General features: G+C 32.8%; 3 protein-coding genes across 5 annotated transcripts in view; 2 read left to right on the top strand and 1 right to left on the bottom strand.

The window, feature by feature from the left end:
• Positions 1 to 11376, bottom strand: part of rho-5 (rhomboid-5) — an 84448-nt gene extending 73072 nt beyond the window's left edge. For all 3 annotated transcript variants that reach the window (XM_081995784.1, XM_081995786.1, XM_081995785.1), the window contains exon 1: positions 11045 to 11376. The gene's annotated coding sequence lies outside the window, so the exon portion shown is untranslated. The remainder of the gene's footprint in view (positions 1 to 11044) is intronic.
• LOC145740329 (uncharacterized) overlaps positions 1 to 22644 on the top strand; it is a 71288-nt gene that overhangs the window by 28439 nt on the left and 20205 nt on the right. The gene's annotated exons all lie outside the window — the stretch shown is intronic.
• On the top strand, positions 12998 to 21704 carry LOC145740041 (uncharacterized). Its single transcript, XM_081995364.1, has 17 exons — positions 12998 to 13312; positions 13372 to 13436; positions 13492 to 13732; positions 15722 to 15937; positions 15990 to 16181; positions 16236 to 16312; positions 16367 to 16445; positions 17429 to 17568; positions 17623 to 17874; positions 17931 to 18095; positions 18149 to 18224; positions 18280 to 18624; positions 18677 to 18904; positions 18955 to 19194; positions 20854 to 21027; positions 21085 to 21564; positions 21607 to 21704. The coding sequence occupies exons 1-17, from the start codon at positions 13105 to 13107 to the stop codon at positions 21702 to 21704; spliced, it is 3276 nt and encodes a 1091-aa protein (XP_081851490.1). The 5' UTR covers positions 12998 to 13104.

The following is a 22644-nucleotide window of genomic DNA, read 5'->3' as shown; positions in this document are numbered from 1 at the left end:
ATGTATTATTAGTAGAGTCCGGATTAAAAAGCACTAAAATCGTGAAAAAAAGCGCTTAAAAAGCAAAATTATTTTCCTTACAAAAAGCATAAAAATCTGTAAAAAGCTCAACTCAAAACAAAACTTTTTTTACTTTTTTTGAGTTCAAGTTCTAGAAAGCTTTTAAACTGCTTTAGAAGCATACGGAAGATTTTAGACTGTTTTGAAAATGTTCACAATTTTTTGATCTCTTAATGAGCATTTGGAAGGTTTTTTAACAGTTTAATAAGCATATTGAAGACTCTGCAATGCTTTAGAGGGAGTTGATATCTGCTTATGAGGTATATAGTTGTTTTGATATCTTTTGGGAGCATCTAGACTAGTCCAATAGCATTTGGAAACTTTTATACCGTTTTGGAAGACTTTCGACTGCTTAGGAAGCATTTTGGAGTTTCTGTAGTATTTTTAAGTTTTTTTAGACTACTTTAAGAGCATTTGGAAGGTTTCTGGAGAGTTTAAAAAGCATTGAAGGTTTTGGACTGCTTTTAAAGCATTTGAAAACTTATGGACGGTTCTAGAAACTTATGGAAGCTTTTAGACTGTCTAAAAATTTTTTGAGAGCCTCTAAACTAGTTGAAGATTATTTGGAAGCGTTTAGAGTGTTTTATAAGCTTTTTGAAGCTTTTAGACTGTTTTGGAAGGCCTTCGACAGCTTGAGAAGCATTTTGGAATTTCTATAGTGTTTTAAAACCTTTTTAGACTACTTTAGGAGCATTTGGAAAGTGTTTGAACAGTTTAAATAGCATTGAAGTCTTTGAACTGCTTTTAAGGTATTTGAAACCTTATAGACCGTTCTAGAAACTTTTGGAAACTGCTCTAGAAGAGAGCTTCTTCTTTTGAGAGATTCTACAGATAAGTTGAAAAGCATTTGGAAGCTTTTAGACTGTCCTTAAAGATTTTAGAAGCGTATAGTCTTTTTTGTAAGCTTTTGCAACGCATTTAGAACTTCTATAGTGTTTTGGAATGTTTTTACTTTTTTTTATACTACTTCGGAGCATTTGAAAATTATTTGATTAGTTTAAATTTGTAAATTGACTTTCAATAAAGTAAAGCTTTCAATATCTCAATACAGCTATTGCAATTATTGTAAATTAACCTATACAAAATAAAACCATACAAAAAATAGCAGCAACTAAGCACAAAAAAACTAAATTATTCACAAAAAGAAGAAAAAAGCAAAAAAAGCATAAAAATAATCTGTCAAATGACGTGTCAAAAATTGGTCGCTTTTATTATTTACATAACGTAAAATTTCTAGAAAACCGGACTAATTTTTAGTGTACTAAACCCGTGAATAGTAGCATTAAGTAATGACTAATAATTGTTGCTATCTATTCAAATATAGTGAATAATACTCTTGTTAATAAATACTGGTAAAACAAATTTGCATTGCTGGCTATAACGCTACTCTAATGACAGATTATACACAGTTTTGAGTAACATGATTAAAACTAGACGAGGTTTGGACTTAAAGCTCGATTTAAATACGAAATGTAATATGGCAGAGTCGTTGCCGTACCGTGTACAAAAGATACGCTGAGTTTATGTCGAAATTGGGTTGTTTGTAAGCGCATCTGGAATGTTAAATTGCCTTTAGTCATAGTTCATTTTGGGTCAAGGATCGACGTTGTCCCGTTGAAATTTCCAGTTTGCATAATTTACGGGCTTATGACATGCATAGTTTGCTTAATGGCTTATTTGCTGCTATCCGGTTTCGTCCCGTTTCGATTACTTTCGGGTTAACAGTTCGCCTTGAGCTTCTATTTTTACTGAAAAAGTGTCTTGAGTGAAACGTCCTAGTCACGCACTGTCAACTATTCAAATTTATAGGCAGGAATTTGTTTTTGGTCTAAGAAAACAAAGTGGGAGAAATGTTAGCAATCAATTTTGTTTTGTGAACGCTATCCAGCCTGAGTTGCTATTGAATTCTGTTCTATGCGGAAAATCAAACAAAAAAGCAATGACGTAACAATCTAATACACAGGTAAATGTTGTGATTGTGACAAAAAAATTAGCAGAAGTCAGATTTAACATATTTACCTATCACATGATTATGTCATTCTATTTTTAGCGGATTTTTTGCTGTTCTAAAAACCAAAAAAGTCAGATTTTTACTGTTTTTCACCGTAACTTTACCGCATCTTGTGCAGACAAGTACTCCCTTCTATATTCAAATGAGTGCGGTAAAGTTCACTTTATGGTCCAAAGTAGGAAATAGTAATTTATTTCATTCTGTATGGGCTCTATTACGTAGTCGGTTTCAGACCGGGAAATGATTCATTACGTTACTAGTCCGGCAAAGTAATATAATTTTGTTAGCCACCTATTTAACAGTTGATGTCCAAAATGTATTACCACTTAAGTATGAAATACTCAACGTTACAAGTCCGGAAAATAGGTTATTAAAGTACAAGTCTAGATTTTGGAATTTCTAGACGAGAACTTTAATTGCATTTCACGTACTTTTCAGTATCGTAAAAAGTTTTATTTCATACTGTAAGTGGTAATAAGTTAATTCTTATTTTTTTTTGTGATTTCACACACCCCTATACATTTTGGACACCAACTGTTAAATAGGTTGCTAGCAAAATTATATTGCTTTGCCGGACTAGTCCGGAAAAAACATTTTGCCGGACTAGTAACGTAATGAATCATTTTCCGGACTGAAACCGTTTACGTAATAGAGCATATTACCATACAGTATGAAATAATGATGCTTTCCGCACAAGATAAAATTTTTGCTTTATGAAATACTACTAGAGAAATAACACTTTCATTTTGTTTTCTTTATTACAAACTGTGTATGTACATACAATAAATAAAACTAAGATTATAACAATGTAAGTTTCCTTATTTCTATTTTTACTGAAATTTATGACTGCAATAAAATAACACCCCATTTCAAAATGTCTACATTGAAATTGTTCAGTCCAATTTTATTATTTCTAGTTGCAGCTTTAAAAGCAAAATCCATTACATTTAAATTGCAGGAAACTGAATTTTCCATGTGAACTTCTATAGAATTGCACGAATGGCTTAGAAATGTTTTGGAATTTAAACTTGGCGTACTCGTTCAAACATGGCTTTGCTTAATTTCTGGCAATAAAACATTAAGAAATATTTTAAACGATTTAAAATGATGTACGACAATTGCCGCCCACTTTTAATATTAAAATTTTTGAATGACGGTAATAAATTGTGCGGCAACCTTAAAACAAAGAATATGTGAGTAATGTGCAAGGGTCGAGAGATTTATGGGCCATTGGGTAAAATCGATTTTCTTAAGTTTGCGTTTTTAACCCAGTTTCACTTGTACAAAGCTGGATGTTAAGCAGCTGCGCTGTTTCCAGGAATTCTAACTCTGGACTATTAATTCTGGCAAAGGGGTGAAATATGAAGGCAAAACCGAAAACATATCTACCCGGTTTTTCGGGTTTGAAAAGGAACAACTTGACAAAAAATCTAATTAACCTCAATGAAAATTGCTTACTTGGAAACATGCTTCTCAGATTCGGTGCGGCAAAAATTCATTAATCCTGTCAAAATACGAATTCTCTATCTTCGATTGTTAGGGTGGGTTTCTTTAGAAGAGATCAAAAGGTTAGCTGCATTATTAAAAAAGAGCCAGTATACAGGCAAAATTTTGATTTCTTAGGTAAAATATTGGGTTTGTTCATAATTGCGTTCTAAAGCTACAACTACAAAACGATCCCGATAATGCCTTCCGGGATAGCCCCAACATCTAAGACCGCTAAAAGCATCACCATTAACGCAAACCTCCTCGCTAAATTTCCTATGCATATTGCAGTCATCATCATTAAAGCCAATCCGCTCTCCAGCAGTTGCTTAAGGCTGGTTCACATGCAAATAAAGCCGTTTCGTGTTAATGCAAGACACGTTATCGTTGCGATAACGACCAATCGAACGACCTTTATTTTTTAATTTTCTTACAAGTTCAGTTCGAGTAAAGTGGGAATCAAAAAAAAGAGGATTTGTGAACGAACTTTTTGTTGGTATGTGACCACGTACACATCGATCGGATCCTTAAATCGGATAAAGCTCTATCCACTTGAAAAACATCGATGTATACAGGTAAGATTGAAATTTTGATCGGATAGAGTAATTCAGTTCAATCCTCTTTATCAAGTGGATTGGACTAACGGAACGGATCGAAGAACATGTTTTTAGCGATGTGTACAGGTTTGAAAACCAATCTGGATTGAAATGACAACAATGACATGCCACCACGACAGTAGTAAATAGATCAGTTTTCGTCAACCTACAACAATATGAGTTTTACCAGTGTTACTCAATGTTAATAGTTATTTACATTACTAATGTGGTATGAGTATTTTTATAGTTTTTATTTTTAGAGTTGTGATCACACGAGTCCATTAATTTGCCATATCACACAAGTATTGTACAATATTTTATCTAAAATTAACACAGAAATTAGCAGTTTTTTAACTCTCAGTACGTAATGAGGGAATAATACAAAACTATGCAGAATTAATCTTGTTCTTTCCTTAGATTAGTTCCTATCTTTTTCTAACCTAACTCAAAGGAAAGAGGATCCCTGCATCGGATTGAATAATAAATTTTCAATACAATATGATATAGATAAGATTGAATCAAGGTCATTTTAATCCGACTGAAGAATCGGAGCGAGTTTGTGCTACTACTTTTTGAAATTCAATATCTCGGTTACATGAAGAGCAAGAGAGGCCAGTTTTATTTCATTTTGTAGTATTTTTTATCCTTTTTCTAATGTCGTTTTATTGAAATCAATAAGAGTTCAAATAAAAAAGTTACAATCATTAAAAAAAAATTGAAAAAGTGCTATTTTTGCAAAAAGTGCAATTTTGGCAATTTTTTATTTTGCCCCAGGAGTGTTCCAATGCACATCAAAGAGCATATTTATACCAAAGGACCTTAAATTAAGTGAAATAAGTACAAAAAAGCACTTTAAAATTTTATATTTTTTAAAAAGATTTACAGAATGGGGGGCATTAGGGGTCTTTTTTACTACTTTTTGTAATTCAATATCTCGGTAACATGAAGAGCTAGAGATGCCAGTTTTGGCTCATTTTGTAGTATTTTTTTATCCTTTTTCTAATGTCGTTTTGGTGAAATCTATAAGCGTTCAAATAAAAAAGTTACTATCATTCAAAAATTGAAAAAAAAATGATTTTTGCACAGCAAAGGGCATATTTATACCAAAGGACCTTAAATTAGGTAAAATAAATACAAAAAAAACACTCTACATTTTTTATATATATATATATACACAATCTTTATTTTTTTCATACGAAAAAAAAAGGCTATCGACCACACGTGGTCTTTCTGCCTATGTTTACAGATTTTTAGTTATTTACAATCTTATTTCTAATCAATATTTACAATTTTAGATAAAAAAAAATAAAAATTCTATTGGAAGTGCTCCAACAGGGTGGATGCGGGAAAGAGGTAACGGGATTGTCTAGTTGGTCTTGTTAAGCACAGTGGAGTAATTATAGTCCAGTTGTGTGGATTGTTTTTCCATTTGTTTTGGAGTTGTACGAGTCTGTCAGTTATTTTGGTCATGTTTGTACGTTCATAGAGAAGTTGGTTGGATGGGTTGTGGAGTGGGTTTTCTGGGTGTCTTATTTTGGTTATTAGTCTTAGATCAATCTGTTCCGTTGTTTGTATGTGTTGTTTAGTTTTCGGAGTTGAGTTTGCCATTAGCATGTTTCCATAGTCTAGAAGTGGTCTGCAGATAGATTTGTAAATTTGTGTTGCAGTTTTGGTACTGATACCTTTATTTTTGTAAGTTAGTGATCTAAAATGTTTTGTTCTTTTAATGAGTTCAGTTCTTGTATTTTTTACATGTTTAGTGAATTTCATTTTGTTGTCTATAGTCATTCCTAAATATTTAATGTAATTTTTAGGGGTAGTTCTTTGACCATCTGCTGAAACAGTTGGTGAGTCCGGTGTAATTTTATGGTTGGAAAGTAGGAGTTGATTTTTAGTAGCGTTAGGTGTTAGTCTCCATTTGTAAAACCATGTCATTGTGCGATCCGTCATTGTCTGGAGTCTTTCTACTGCTTTTTTAGTAGTTTTATCATGTGTAACGAGTGCCGTGTCGTCCGCGTACTGTAAAATATAAGCTGTATCGTTTATGTGTTTTTTATTTTGAAATCGGTGGTTGTATATGTCATGGCAGTATACAGTGCGTTTTTTTTAACGCGCAACATAGGATTTTACGTGTTAAATTTTTAAGCCCATGTTAGACCATGTTGTTTTGGAACTACAAGTGTAAAACTTGACGGGTGTGTGTTTAGTACCCTGAAGCTTAAGTAAGTTTAGCAATTCGGTCTAAAAACTGTTTACAAACTAACGAAAAATCATCTTTTTTTGAAAAGATTTTATCTTTCCGTGCTCCCTGTATGCATGGTAGGTGCTTGTTGTTTTTGATACTGGCAGGGCAGGTAGCAGGTAGAGTGACATATTTATTTATAACGTCAAAAGGGCATTTTATGATCGTTTGGTATACTGTTTGGTTTCAAACGGAGGTCACTTTGAACAATTTATTTTAAAAAATACTTCTTCTGTACTTAATTCTTGATATAAAGTTAATAATCGCATTTTGACCACCCTGTTTTACTTTATACACCAAATTTTACCTGCTACCTGCCCTGCCAGTATCAAAAACAACAAGCACCTACCATGCATACAGGGAGCACGGAAAGATAAAATCTTTTCAAAAAAAGATGATTTTTCGTTAGTTTGTAAACAGTTTTTAGACCGAATTGCTAAACTTACTTAAGCTTCAGGGTACTAAACACACACCCGTCAAGTTTTACACTTGTAGTTCCAAAACAACATGGTCTAACATGGGCTTAAAAATTTAACACGTAAAATCCTATGTTGCGCGTTAAAAAAAACGCACTGTATATTATATAGGAAAGGCGAAAGTGGTGAACCTTGCGGAAGCCCTTGTTCAGGACAAAATGGGAATGAAAAGGTATTGTCTATGCGTACCTCTAATTGTCTGTTGTTAAGTAGGTTTTTAATAATGTGAAGTAGATATTTTGGTGTCTTAAGCTCATGTAGTTTGTACAATAGTCCTTTATGCCAGACACTGTCAAACGCTTTGTTGATATCCATAAATAAGCATGCTGATTTTTTGTTATCTAAGTGTGTAGTTTGTAAGTTATTTGTTAATATGAAAAGTGGATGTATGGTCGAATGTTTTGGTTTAAAACCAAATTGGTATGATGGTATATGCTCACCGATCAATTGTTGCAGTCTGTTTTTAATAACATGTTCGAAAATTTTGCTTAGTACCGGAAGTAGAGTAATAGGTCTGTAGTTTTGTACTTGTCTGTTGTCTAGTCCATTTTTTTTGTATAGGTATTATTAAACCGTTTTTCCACGAGTCGGGTATAGTGTTGTATATGATGCAGTTGTTCATCTGTGTTAGTATTAGTTGGTGAGTCTCTGGAGATAGGCTTTTTAGAGTCTTGCTTTTGATGTTGTCTTTTCCCGGAGCAGTGTTTTTGATGTGAGCAAGTGCTTCATCGTATTCAGAGTCTGTAATTAATTTATATGTGTAGTCAGATGAGTTGTTGAAATAGTCCAAGTACCAGTTGTTTACCAAGTTATCTTCATCAAAGTTAGGGTTTGTTGAAGTTTTAAATGCTTTTTGGAAGTGTTCGGCAAATGCATTTGCTTTATCTTGGTCTGTAAAAAGTTCATCTCCGTCCTTCTCGATTCTACCGACAGCACTTGTTTTTCTGTATTGTGATAGTTTTTTAATTTTCGTCCAGTAGGATTTTCCTTTGTCTTTTTCAATTTCTTGACATGCGTCTAACCATTTGTCCTGTCTGTACTGGTCTATTAGCGTCTTTATGTTCCTGTTAAGGCTGTTAAGTGTTCGTTTTAAAGTGTCATCTTTAGTAGAGATGTAAGAACGGTACAGTTCCCTTTTGTGTTTAATGAGCCTTAGAATAAAGTTAGGTAAAGTGTGTCGGTAAAAGTTTTATTTTTTTTTCGAGGTGTATATGAATTTCTCAAAAAAATTGAAAGAATGGGAGAACACAACATAACATAATATAACAATGACATAACATAACATAACATAAGACGAACGAATTTACTTATGATTTTCGATCATATTAGTTTGCTTTTATCCGTACTCTGTTTTCGTGAAATTATAAGTTATAATATTTCGCGTGCAGCTGAAAAAAACATTTTTCAGTCCCTCATCTTGTATTTGTTTTTATTTGAGAAACTGATTACTGAAATAAAAACTAGTGGAAGAACACACGGAAATAGTGGAAACCCATACAAAAGCGGTCAAAAGTCACGGAAATTAGAACATGTCATTGTATCGGGTATAATTTTATTTTATAATCTACTTAAAGATTAAATCCTTCTTCCAGCCCGTGTATATTTTACGGACAGACAAATGAATCCTCTGGTTTCAAAATCCGATAAATCTACTTTTGGAAAAAATTTTGATTGTTCTGCTAATGGATTCACTCTCTACTGCTCTACAATATCATACAAAAATAACGCCACAAAACCCCCTAAATCCAACTTAAAGTCTCATTTAAAATATAAAGGTGGTCTCAAAAATAGACAAATCCGGACAAATCCATTTCGATTAATACGATGGCTCTTTAAGAACCATGTAACTTCATTTTTTACGTTTGTCAATAATGGAGTCCATTTTTATTGCTTGGTTTTTACTGTCACTTTCTTAAACGCAATTTGAATAATTTTGGTGTTAAAGATAAAGTTAAACAAAAATAACTGATAATGTTTCGGAAAGTGTTATGAAAGAATACGGTGGTGAATTTGGAGTAGCTCGAAAACGTAACTTAACGAACAAGTCAATGGAAACGAGCTGTGCAAAAGAACGAAAGGTAAAAGCAAATTAAAAAAAATAAAAACTATTCTGATTCAGAAAACAAAATTCAAGTGGAAACCGTAAATGAAAATAATTTATGTGAATATTCTAACAATATTCCAGATATTATATTGTAAATTAAATACCAGAGTAATATTGTTTTTTCAAAACTGTTCTGTTCAAAACTTTTAATTATTGTGTTCTAATGTTCTTAAATCTGTGATTTTATTTAAATATACTCAGAAATGTAGAGATTCCTTTTTCAATCAAACTCCAATAAATCGATACACCTAACTTTGAAAACTCTATAAGTCAATATCAAAACGCGACAACTCCAATTTTTTTAATTAAAATGTTTACTATATTACAGTGCTTTCAGAGAAATCAGTTGTTTTTTGTTCAAATTAAACTATGCTGTATGCATGTGTAGGGATTTAAAACCAGAGGATTCAAATTAAATTTCTATACGTGAGAATAAAAACTGAAGTTTAATAAACTTTATGCAAACGGTTTAATTAGCAGTAAATATTATCCACCAACAATACTTCGTTACGTTGGTTTACTTTATGACCCATACTGACAACCAGATTTTTGTAACTTTACGGCCCGTTCCTGTGAGACTTTTGAAAAAACAATCCAAGCATGAGCGTGGTAAACTCATTGCTTATGCCGTGAAAACTTGGACGTAAACAAACATTACGGAAGTATTTGCGCGTAATAGATATTTTTTGACGAGCAATGTTGAAAAGTAACTCATTCAAGCTTCGATTTAAAGAGCCTCTCTAAAGAGCAGAACAGAGGCGTCTTTGTCTCTCTAATACAAGTAGAAAAAGATAGAATATATACTATGAGCGTATTTGGTTGCCTATGATAAAATCGTTAATTCAAGTAAAACAATTGAAAAATCATTAAACATTAATGGGCCTCATTATGTGAACCTCACCTGTAATTTTGAAAAACAATAAAATCACAATTTTTAAATTTAATTAATTCGAAAACAGCTGAACCAAGTGTTAACATGTATTTTTGGAATGTATATTTGGAGTAAAAATATCTATCAACTCTTCAGAAAATATACAATTAAAAATTGATTAACTTTTTTTTAAAACTTTTGTCATAATCTACTATTCTTGTCATTAATATTTTCTTGGTCGCTACATGCTACAAGCTACTTACTATGTCTAAATATACGGACCAACCTTGTACATAGGTTTATACAAGGGCAAAAGTATAACCCTGAGGGTGATTTACCCTCGTATTCACCGATAGCCAATCATGTTAAAAAATGCTTTAAATGTGACATTTTTTTATACGAAGTGTTACACTCAAATACTACATACAACGGAGAAAGTTAGTACAAGCAAGAACTACATTGGCAAGCAAATATTATTAGATTAACAATACTCTGTCGAACAGGAAACTTTAAGTAAACATTACAAACTTATTATGATACTTTAATCGATTATTAGGAAAGTTTCCAAATGTATTGCTAGCACGAACGTACGAGATTCATATTATAAGTTTTTGTAAGTTTATTTGTTTTGTTAATAAAATCACTAAAGGGAATGATAAAGGAAGTTGAACTGATTTTTATTTCTTATTTGAGTACACAATTTCCTTGTAAGACATCCTTTTCCTTGACTAATAAAAAACGTCAGGTTCAAGTTCCCTTTATATTGACTATAAAAATAAAATATTTCAACGTCATGTGGTTTCTCCAGACTTTTGTGTTTTACTATCCCCCTATTCTTTGTTTTCCAAATGTCGTAAACATGTCCGATTAACCTGTCTCATATTCTCCACAAACACTGTTTTTATAGCTCTGGTAACAAATTGGGTCTTAACTACTGATGCATCCACAAAACACACCCAACAACAACATTTCCGCTCAACAAATTTAGAATTGTCTTGTTGGTTTGTGGTTTATAATGAAATTGCATTATAGCTGCGGGTGGTTAACTAGAAAAAAATTCCAAAAACAACGCCTTTCCAAAGAAAAAAAGCGGTGAATTTCCCAAAATGGCCGTTCGTTTCATGAAACGAAGGCCATTTTCGATCAATTCCGCATCAACAGCCGCACTTTCCTTCCTCAACCTTTTACGGGACTCTTACCTTTCACTGAAATTACTCCACAAACTGTCCCGATAAGATTTTCCAGAATTTAGTTGGAAAAATCGCGATAGGCATCGACCGGAACAACAAAAACGAAACGATCCAAATATGGCCGTGCACGGAAAACAAGCGAACGTCCGTTTCCTGGCACTGTACGAACCAGTTCGCGACCGGAAAACTCCACTTTTCAGTAAAAACAATCGTTCAATGTCTGTTTTTAGGCAATTTTTAATGCTAACGAAGCTTATCCAGGTTTAAACACCGATTTTCCCAAGGAAATATGCCTGGAAAATGGCTATCGCCGCGGATTGCGAAGTTGCGCGATGGAAACTCCACTGGCTGAGTTGGGGTAGAATCGACGGACGTTCTGATAAATTTAGGAGGGGATGGCAAGTTTAGGGGAAAATTTGAAGGGGTCGTGAACCTTGAGCCTAAAGGGTTACATTTGAATATGATTTGAAAATTAGTTTTTCCTTAACTTTTAACTACTTTTTATTATCGCCACCACTAATTTTATGATTATTCAAAAATTCTGCATAAAACACATTTTCCAAACTTTCTCCAGATTTTATATTAGGTAAAATTCATTTAGCATTGTAAATTCATGAACATTCACTAATAAACGCCTGGGGCAAGTAGCTAAAGACGACCTAACACAGCTTCCCCTTTTCTTAACCCTACATCACCTACTGCCCTAATCTGAACGACATTCTCCCATCATCCACTTGTCCCTTTTAGCCCCAATTTATCGGTGACTTTGCATCATTACATCTTCAACCATCTGATCAGAATCTTTCCCCTTTGTGCATCCCCCCACCATGGCGTGCGCGCCTTCAATTTACCCCACTTTCCATTTTGGGGAGGTTGTATACATAACGGACGTCTGTTTTGCCTATACTACTTCCAGAAAATTTTGCGTCAAGGCTAGCTTGAGTTTCTTTCAAAAAGTAATTCAGCCAAATATTTTTTTTAACCATCAAATAGTTAGGCAGTATTTTACATAAAAAGGTTTTAGAAAATTTGCCAAATTTTAGAAAATTTTCACGAACAGATTGAAATGGTTTATTGGTAAGATTAGTTCGATTTGGGCAGGCTTCAAGACAAAATTAACGGAAACGGTCAATAGCGGGTGAATAAATGGAAAATTGCGCATGCTTTCTTGGCGGCCTCGTGCGGGATTTTCCTCAACTAGGAAAAATGAAGCATGTTGTCGATAATATTTTGAGGGTGGCCTTGCGCGTTGTGACAATTAGGCACTATTTTTCCGCAATGTTGCCATTATAAAGGGCATTTTCTTAACAGCAAAGATATTGTTAAACTAGTCTAATTACCTGTTTTTTTTTTAATTTGAAAATTTAAGTACAAGATAAAAAAATGCAAAAAAAGTTCACATTACATAAACTGTGATTAACTGTTTTAATTTTGACAGCAACTACGAGTAGATAGTAATACATAATATAAGTATTTTAGTAAATAATCTAAGTCAGCTTCTTCTGAATAATTTTCATCTTCAAATAATAAATCTGCAAGAGGGGTGTTATTATTTGTTTTAGTAGAAATAACACCTGTTTTCTCAATACTTCATAAACAAATAATCAATCCAAGAAATCCCGATTTTCGTCCGGTTACTACAGTATTTTCACCTTTGGTTCCCTTTAGCGAGCTTAAATATTCATTAGAACTCTTAATGAATATTCTTAAGAATTATTTATTTTCCTTAAAGAAGGGTGTTTTAAAAAGAGTATTTTCTAGAAAATTTAGATATTCCTAAAGTTTCTATTCAGACGAATCTCCTTATATTAAGTTAGCACCAGAAGACTGGAAGAACAAAAGGAACATACATTTTGAAAGTATGTATAACAAATTCTCAGCATAATAGGAGCAATAACCTTAACGTATTGCCACCATAAACAATTAATCAACTAGCGATTGCCTTAAATTGCTGATTCTCATTTCTTCAAAGTGTTACACTGCTACAAGCAACTGAATATGCGTTTTCAACCATTCAATTAAAAGTTTTATGAATACTCCTATTACAATTAAGGTGCATTCAACTTAAAATGACAGTTGTTACTACAATTTTACTTTTCTTCTTAATAATTGTTTTTGATGTGCATTGTGGACCAACTACTACAAATGACGAGACTTTATTGGATAACAGTCTTAAAACGTTCAAGAAAGACTTCAATAAATTGACTGAAAATGCTGAAGAATTTATTGAAGATTTTGTGCATCAAGTTGAGGAAGCTGGAAAGTTAGTTGGTGCAGGTAATTTTGAATCAATTAGTTATTTGAATTTATATTAATGACTATAAAAACTTATTTAGTCTATCAGAGTGATGATGAATTCAACTGGCATGATGCTACAACTGCAAAACCATCTTATCATCTGGTAAGTAGCTTTGTTTTAGCATATAATACTTTTTTATTATCTGGATTTATGGTAGAGTATGGCAACAATGACACCCCATATAACCACCACTTATGTCCCATACGCTTACAATAAAATACTAAAACACCCGAAAGGTGAAACTTCCAATGAAATCAGACGTAGAAAAAGGCGATCAGTGGATCAAAAGTTTGTGCCAATGGAACCCGTTCCGATTCCACCTCGTCCACAGAAATTTAGTAGAAATATGGAAAAACCAGTGGATTTTGAGCAGCCGGAACCCAGACAAGTGATTTTAGGTAAAATATAGAAAACATGAGAATAGTTATTCACCAAATTCTTTTCAAATAGAGATAATTCAGGTTATACAGTCCGGCTTTGCCGCTACAGTCAGAAACGAAAATCTTGCTCTAAATTTAACTAAAAAAAAAACAGTTATACAGTATAGGTAATGTGTTTTCATTCATGTTACGTTTCGGGTATATACAGGGTGTACCGAAAATGAATTGGAAAACTTGTACAGGGTGCTGCATTTTCGATGGTTTTACGGGGTACAGAGAAAACGGTAATAGATAGAAAAGAAGTAGCATACGTGTTCTGATCTCTTTTTCTGAGCTGAGATGACTGGCGAAGAGTGGGCTGCGCTAACTTCTTTTGTTTCAAAGATACGGGGGGCTTTTGAAAATTGGTCATTTTGGAACCTCCTCTGTATTTCATTTGCTATTAAAGTTATCAAAAAAGGAAAAACGGTTTCCGGTAGAAGTTTTGACGTAGAATCCAATGGCGTAGTCAGTTTTTTTCTATTACGTTTAGTTTCTGACATATGACAGTAAGTTACATTTTTTTAAATGGAACATCCTATATATTTTTACGTCATTTAATTCTGTTGATTTTTACCTTTTCAACGGTGTATTAAAACATATAAGTTTGTAAACGTTAATCTTAGTAATTAGAAAAAAAGCGTTTCCTTAACAAAAAAGTACTAAATAATATGTATAAAAATACCCACAGTCGAAACAAAATTTGGCTATGTTCTTATTAACATGTTACATGTCGTTTATAAAGTTTTTTCAACTTCCACCTTAAAAATATTAGAAAATAGAAATGGCCACTTTTCTTATTAAAGTGACGGTAGAACTGTTTGTAACTTAGATTTTTAATAAGATTTATTAAAATTATTTAATTTTCTGATGTGTTAGTTTATATGATTTCCGATTTTGTTTGGTATTTTAGATATTGGCCATTTTTAAACTTAGCAAAGGTATTTTTTTAAAATAACAGGATTAACCTCTACAAACTTATATGTTGTAATACACCGTTGAAAAGGTAAAAATCAACAGAATTAAATGACGTAAAAATATATAGGGTGTTCCATTTAAAAAAATGTAACTTACTGTCATATGTCAGAAATTAAACGAAATAGAAAAAAACTGACTACGCCATTGGATTCTACATGAAAACTACTACCAGGAATCGTTCTTCCTTTTTTGATAACTTTAAGAGCAACTGAAATACAGAAGAGCTTCAAAAATTACCAATTTTCGAAAACCCCCCGTATGTTTGAAACAAAAGAAGTTTGCGCCGCCCACTTTTCGCCAGTCATCTCAGCTCAGAAAAAGAGATCAGAACACGTATGCTACTTTTTTTCTATCTATTACCGTTTTCTCTGTACCCCGTAAAACCATCGAAAATGCAGCACCCTGTACATGTATTTCTAAATGACGATTGATGATTTTTTTAATACCAGTTTCTAAATGATATTTTTTAAAAAATTTTGTTGTTATTCGATAATTTTATTATTCAGCAGTTAAAACACTAAGCCTGACAATATGTATAGCAAATTATTGCCATAGAAAATTCCAAGATTTATGATACAGGGTGAGAGAAAATTTATTATTTTGACTCACCACACAAAATCTGTAAAAACTTCAGAATCATAGATAGGTACCCAGTTTTTGGTTACAGATTTTGAGTTGCGCGTCAACGTAATTAAGTTACAATTTTGTATTTAACCGCAACATAAATTTCATGTTTCTAGCGTTGTAAATCTCTCTGTTCCCCATTAAGGTTCTATTGCCTATTTAAAAAAAAATTGCTTACAATATTAATATTTTTAAAATCGAATTACAGTTCAACAACGTCAAGAGTGCAATTTTTTAGTTCTCACAATCAAAAGTAAAACTATTAATTGCCAAAATTCTGGATAACCACATACAACTGTCAAATACTCTTTCTCCTTCCTGAATTATTTTAGAATCCCCTAATATTTAACAAAAAATACATTTTAGGATCTGAACAACAATCAAACAGAATTGAAGCACCGGACATAATCTGCGATAACTCCAAGCAAAACCAACAAATCGAAGAATTGAAGTCTGAAGTTGCTAAAATAGGCAACTTGGTAAGTTTGCTGCAAGACCAAAACAAACTGCTACACCAACTGCAACCCAAAAACAGCCCTCAAAATATTCCAGAAGACCCAGCAGGAAAGCAGTTGGACAGTGGCAAGGGTAGTTAAAAATATCAAAAAATAAAAAAATTAATAACAAATTTTAGGTAGTTTTTCTCAACCCTACACGGTCATAAACGTACTGAAAAGTAACTTGAGTGAGGTTAACAAGTTGCTCGAAAAGGAAAGGAACAGAGAAGATTTGCTTGAGAAAGAACTAAAACGTCAAAACAATGAACTGAAATTTGTTAAGGCCATGATGGAGCATTTGTATGAACAAATCAAGAGTAAAAATGAAGGTACTTACAGCTCCTACAACTTGAACAATTTTAATTAGTTTTAATTGATTACAGATAGAGAAGAACCGATTTTGGGTTCAATTATAAAGGTTTCGCGACAAAATGAGTATCCCTTCGATCACCCTCTTTACGTGAGTTATTCCTTATGAGAATCATTGTAAATTTACAGGTAAATTACATTTTAGAAACTGGCCAATATTTCGGATCCTACCAGTATTGTAACGTCTGATGATGTACCGATTAATCCATCATTTAGAGAACCAGGTAAGTTTTGATTTTCAAAAACTTAGCTGTAAACATAAGCATTACAATGTAAACAACTATGTATATGTGCATAAAAATCATTTGAGGACATTTTATTTCCAAAATATCATATATCCTTCAATTTGGGTTTCCTGACAAGGAAAGAAGCTGCTTTTTAGCTGTTTGTATCGTAGTCACGTGACTGGTCCTGTCTGTAAACAGGGTTTTTGGAGAAAAAAACATTACAACTTAATTTCTGAAGACACAACTTTCAGAACTTACTGCTACCGACCTTTTTAAAGAAACATACATATTTTTCTTTACTGTAGACAGAGGCAAAATAAAAATGAAGAAGTAGTAGTCCATATCCTTTCAGTGGAGTTGTACAAGTACAAAAGGAAGGGAATGACACGCAGTCTTAAAATAAAAATGGTTATTTCACAATAACCTTTTAATTTAAATTGAAACATATTGAAACACTCTGTAATTGTCAAAAACCGAGTTATGAGTTGTTAAAATAGTCAATTCAAATCAATCTAGTTTTATTATGGAATATCGCAATAATTGACGTTTTTCTATATAATAGAGGATGGTCAAAAGGAGATTTCAAGGGTTGCAAATTAATATATTAAACCACCTTGTAACTGTCAAAATAACCGAGTTGTAGACTGTTAAAGTGGAAAGTATTCAATTCAGACTTCAATTCAATTCAATTTGGCTTTACTTAAATAAAGCAATTATTTGACGTATTTCTATAAGAGGCGACATAAGAGGATTTCAAAGATTACAAATTGATATATTGAACCACTGTGTAACTATCAAAATATCCGAACAAGTGTTAACAAACAAAAAAATCGTTTCTTCTATGTAAATGCTCAAATATGATTGCCATAGGTGGTATTTCTCAGAAACAATAAATCCTTCAAATTCAAACTGGATTATTAGGATTTGACAATTCCAATAATTGACAGAATAGCTAAGCTAATAGCTAAAAAATGTTGTAGCAAAAGTAACTAAAGAAATAACGGAAGCAGAGAAAATTTATGATAAATATCTCGAAGACCAGGAAGCGGAGATATTAAATAAAATAACCTACGCTATCTTAATGCAATTAACCAAAACTGATCCAGATAGATTTAAAAAGGTGACAAAATATATTTTTACAAAAAAGAATAAGGCTGATAACTGTCGGTTTCAGTTTAACATGAGCGCGATTAGATCATCTCAAGATGGGACAGACAATCATCGAGTTGGTAGAGAGAGTTTAGATGACCTCAGACTAAGACTTAAAGTACTGGATGCTTTAGCAGGCAATAAGGACAAAGATGACCTTTTTGGAAAAGACATAATGAAAAGTTTATTAGTAAATCAACCTGAAAAAAAATCAGACGACACTTTAGAAGAAAGTTTGAGTTTGCTTTTAGAAGCCAAAAGGAAGCAAGAAAAAGAGGTTTTGTTATTCACATTATGGTTAAATTGAGTCAGGTTAGAATGATTTTTTTTTAGGAGAGGTTGAGGAGTATTTTGAAAAGTTTAAATTCTGGCCCTCAGTCTAAAATCGAAGATTCCGGCGTGCAAACTGATCTTCAGCAACTTCAGAAAGCTATAGATAGTTTGAGACCTAAGGAAGACAGTTTGGGGTTTAGGCAAGAAAATCCACAAGATTTTCAGGTAAACGTTTTAGAAATTTTCTGATTTTGGGTATTAACACTGAGGTGTTTCAGTCAATGTTAAATCAAGTCATCAGTCAGAATTCTGGTGTTTCAAGTAGTTTGAATGAACCAGTTGCTAGCGGTTTTGGTGAGAAGTTGTCTATCTAATGCATGAAACATGCTTAATGTAATACATATTTCAGATAAAAGTGAACCACTTCTAAATAAATACTTAACAGGTCAATTTCCAACAGTACCTAGCTATTACGATGCCCAACTTCCTCCACTTTATGCCCAAAGCTACAAATTCCCTAACCCCTACCCTTACGTATATCCAACCAATACAAACTACGCTCCTCCCATTTTTGGAAGTTACTACAACTTACCACACCTAAAAAACAACCAAGCCTACAACTTAGCAAATGCACTTCCTGGAAGTCCTTATCCACCTTCTTTGAACCCTAATAATCTACCGAGTTCAGCAACAAAACCACCTTTAACCGATAATGGAAATTATTTTTTTCCTTATCCCCCCAGAGGTTATGAAGGTAAGTAACCAGTTCGCAAACTAGTGTAAGTGTGACAGTCATGTTAATGCAGGTTTTAATTACGGCTCAAAAAGTTCTTCTGGACCAAGCTTGGACCAATCATATGCAACTGACCAAACTTCTGAGCAATACAAAAATAACGTTGTAGAAGATTTGAAGCAACAGATCCAGAACCTGGAAAACATCATCAGCGGTTTAAGGTCAGGAGGGTATTATTCTCAAAGTGCGGACGATAGAGCCACTGTGTCCGCTTTAGAACAGCGAATATACGACCTGAAAGGTTTTTTTTAACTTTAGCCGTTTCACTAAATAAACATGAAATTGTTTTAGGTGTTTTAAGTAGTTTAAACCGAAAGTCTTCAGCGCCAAGTTACCAACCTGCTCTAGCTCCTTCGCATCCACCTCCTCCAGTACCAGTCCAGCCAGCATCAGTTCCATATCAATCAGCTGGTCCAGATGTTCAACCACCTATCCAGTCTTACCAACCTAAAGAAGCTGGAAATAAACGTGGAAGGTTAAGGAGACAAATTGCTGAAGAAGCTCCAATACAAAATGGAAGAAATAGCAATAGTAAGTATTATATTTTCAAGTAATCTTTAATTCTAAATGTCTGAAATTTTTATGACTCTTTCATTTTGTGTAACGTATTCGTAACCGTTCATTATCTGTTGATAAACTGTCAAACATTAGGTTTACACTCTTTACAGCTTTCAAAAATTTCATTCATCATGTCAGGATCATCGATGATGAGAGCCTGTAGAGTGTAGTACACTCATGTTCTGCAAAATTCTGGAAAAGCAGTATCAACGAGTTAATGATTAACGTCAATAAAAATCCCACATCTCCACTAATGTATCATATTTCGCCCGTGGTGGTATTCTTGTAGGTTTACTGATTTACAAAAAAATCATAAAATGTTTCCAAATAACTGAGAAATTTCAATTTTTAAGTATTTTTTTTAAGAAGACAATTTGGTAACATTGGCAAGAATTGGGCAAATGCAAGGCAATAAGGCCTAAACTAGGCAATACTGCCGAAATATGAATTTCAAAATAATTTTAGGAAAAGTGACAGTTTAGCATGCTGCAAAGCTATAATCGAATTGAAGTTGCGAAAATGTGAATTTCTAAAGAAATTTAGGGAAAATTACATTTTGCCAAGAAAAAATTTGCTACTAAGTTTTAGAAAAATGGTCTGATTGGAGAACGTTGCAGAACTTTTATTAAGTAGTTGCAGTTAATTTCTAAGTACGTTTAGAAAAATTAATAGTTTGGCAACATTGCAAATATTTGGTATTAAATTAGAAAAAGGATATTTTTGGCAATGTTGCAGGAATGTGAACTTCTAAGTAAATAAAGAGAACGTGGCAATTTGGCACCATGGCACAAAAAAACGCTACACAATTAGAAAATGGTCTGTTTGGCCATGTTGCGGAAGAGTGAGTTCCTAGATAATTGTAGAAAAAGGAGTTATTTGGCAATATTGCAGAAATGTGAGTTTCTAAAATTAAGTGGTTATTCCTCATTTTACCAACCAGACGATAATCTGACAGTTATCACGTGACTGCGCTAATCCTACACAATAGAGTGTCACGTGACAATTGTCAATTTTAAGTCTGGTTGGTCTACCGAGGAATAACCAAACACAACTTAAGTAATTGTAAAAAGAGTGGTAATTTTGCAAAATATTTCCAAAATTGGGTACTAAATTAGATAAATAGGGTGTTAAGGTTTAGGGTAGAAACGTGAGTTTCTAAGTAATTTTTAGGAAAAGTGACTGCATTTGAAAATATACATACCTGGATGGTTCCAAATCGTTTTACTCGATTAGAGTTTTCTAGTATTTTTTTTAAATATGGGAATACTCAATATCTTGCAGAATTATGATACTTTTCACGCTCTGTCTAATATTTAATTTGTTTACAGGGTGCTACAAAAAGTAGCTTATTACTATTCTGTTAAAGAACCTGTTACAACAGCCACTATTGTAACTTTATTAAGCAAAGTGGACATAAATTTAAGAAATATACAGAAAGTTAAGTTTTGGTCTTACATTATACAAATAATAAATTGGTATATAAACAAATAATAAAAAATAGATAGAATCATTGAATTGAATTGAAAAATGCAGAAAAAATAAAAGAATTCTGAAACAATTTTGTTGCTTCAAAAAAGCATTTTTGTTATTATCAGCAATACTAATTTTCATTCTAATGTCATGTCTGTTTAGGCCAAGTGGATAACTCTCTATCTCAAATAACCGACATTTTCAAGAAGTATTTGGTGGAACCCCAATACACAGAACAACCAATCCCTTCGCGATACCCAGGACCACAATCTGAAAACAGAGCTGCAGTTCTGGATAATCTTCAAAACAAACTGGATGGTTTAAAAATACAGTTAGGTAGGCTCAAAACATTTACTAACTTTTGTCACTTACCGTTTTTTTTTTTATATTCAGAATCACAGAAACACTCAGGAAGGTCCTTTCTTGAAACTGTTTACCCGGCCCCTTCAATTTACGGTACTAACTTAGGGAACACTGGTTACCAGCTGCAAACTCCTGTCAGAAACAACGATGCTTTCTCAGCAGTTGTAGTAAAAATAATTGAAAAAGTATTTGCCTCCTTACCAGAAGCCCTTAAAAAGGTTTTTGGAAACTTGATCACTGATATTGGCGACTCTTACGGAGACTACAACAGTCCGTTACAAAACCTTTTAAGAAATTTAGGCTCCGTGGGGTATCTTCCGCTAGTTTTGGTCAAAATCTTTGAATCTTCAGGAGAAATTCTGAAATATCTAAAGAAAAATCAGTTTTTTAGTCAGTTTTTACTGCCTGCGGTAATATTCGGTCTGATAGGGGGTGCGGTATTGTTTTTAATGTTCTTTCTCCAACAAAAAGATGAACCGTATGGTTATATAGGTTATCAGGGTTACGAAAGTAAGTACCCTAGATACCAACCTAATAGATATGTGGATTCAGGGCAGCAAAACTACAGGTCTGATGTTGTGGTTCCAGAGCAGTATTTCAGGAGTTACTATGATTATCCAATAAGAAAAAGTGAACTGAAAAGAGTTTAAAATTGATCACAAAAGGTGTTTTCGGAAACTCGGGTAAGTAACCGAATCTTTTTTATTAACCCGGATTACAAACTTGTCAGGTTTGAATCGAGTTAACAAAAGTTTCCGAAAATGCCTAAATAAGTATTAAAACAATGGACCAAACTGAATTTGATGGGATTTGTAGAAGTAAGATAATTTAGTTGCATTTGTTAATGTTTTAAATTTAAATTTTATTAGTAAGGAATTTTATAATCATACTGCATGTTGATTTTGGCTAAAGATCTATTTGGCTGATATTAATTGTTATTTAATTGGGTGATTAAAATTCGAGAGTGAATACAGATAATTCGGAAATGTTTTCATTTATTCAAAAAGTAAGTTTGCTTATAGCCTTACTGCATTTTTCAAACTCTACTTCTGTACTGGCTAAAATGTTGTTTAATTTGAGTTATTTATTATTTCAGTTAGTTTGCTCTAATGGTCTCGTTTTAAAAAATAAAATACAAATTTTTAGCTTAACAATCATTTGCATGACACTTTTATACTAAAATATTTTTTTGCTGTAGCCAGTGGTTAAGAATGTATTAAAAATGGCAGAAACAAAGAATTTTTTCCAACATCCACTTTAGCTCTAATCTAGTCTAACGGTATAGTAAATTTGTACTCACCGTTGAATTGGAAGTACTCTAGTATTTTAGAAAGATTGAATCTTTAAGACTGTTCTTTTACACCTATAACCTAATTTAGGATTTACGTTATTTGGGATTTACACATTTTATAAAGTTTCAACATTTGTTGTTAGGGACTTTATAGTAGATTTATTTATTATAGTACAATATTTTGTTTATTATTCAACAAATTTTATTGGTTTAATTTTAGTACGTCTTCTACTTCATGCTTTTTGAAATGCCTTCAGTTTTAAAGCATTTGAGTAGTTGCTTGTATAACTCTTCCTAAT

The sequence above is a fragment of the Ips typographus genome, linkage group LG1 (genome assembly GCF_016097725.1).
Source record: "Ips typographus isolate SLU linkage group LG1, UJ_Ityp_2.0, whole genome shotgun sequence".
NCBI lineage: Eukaryota > Metazoa > Arthropoda > Insecta > Coleoptera > Curculionidae > Ips > Ips typographus.
This window is presented reverse-complemented; position numbering and strand designations above follow the sequence as displayed.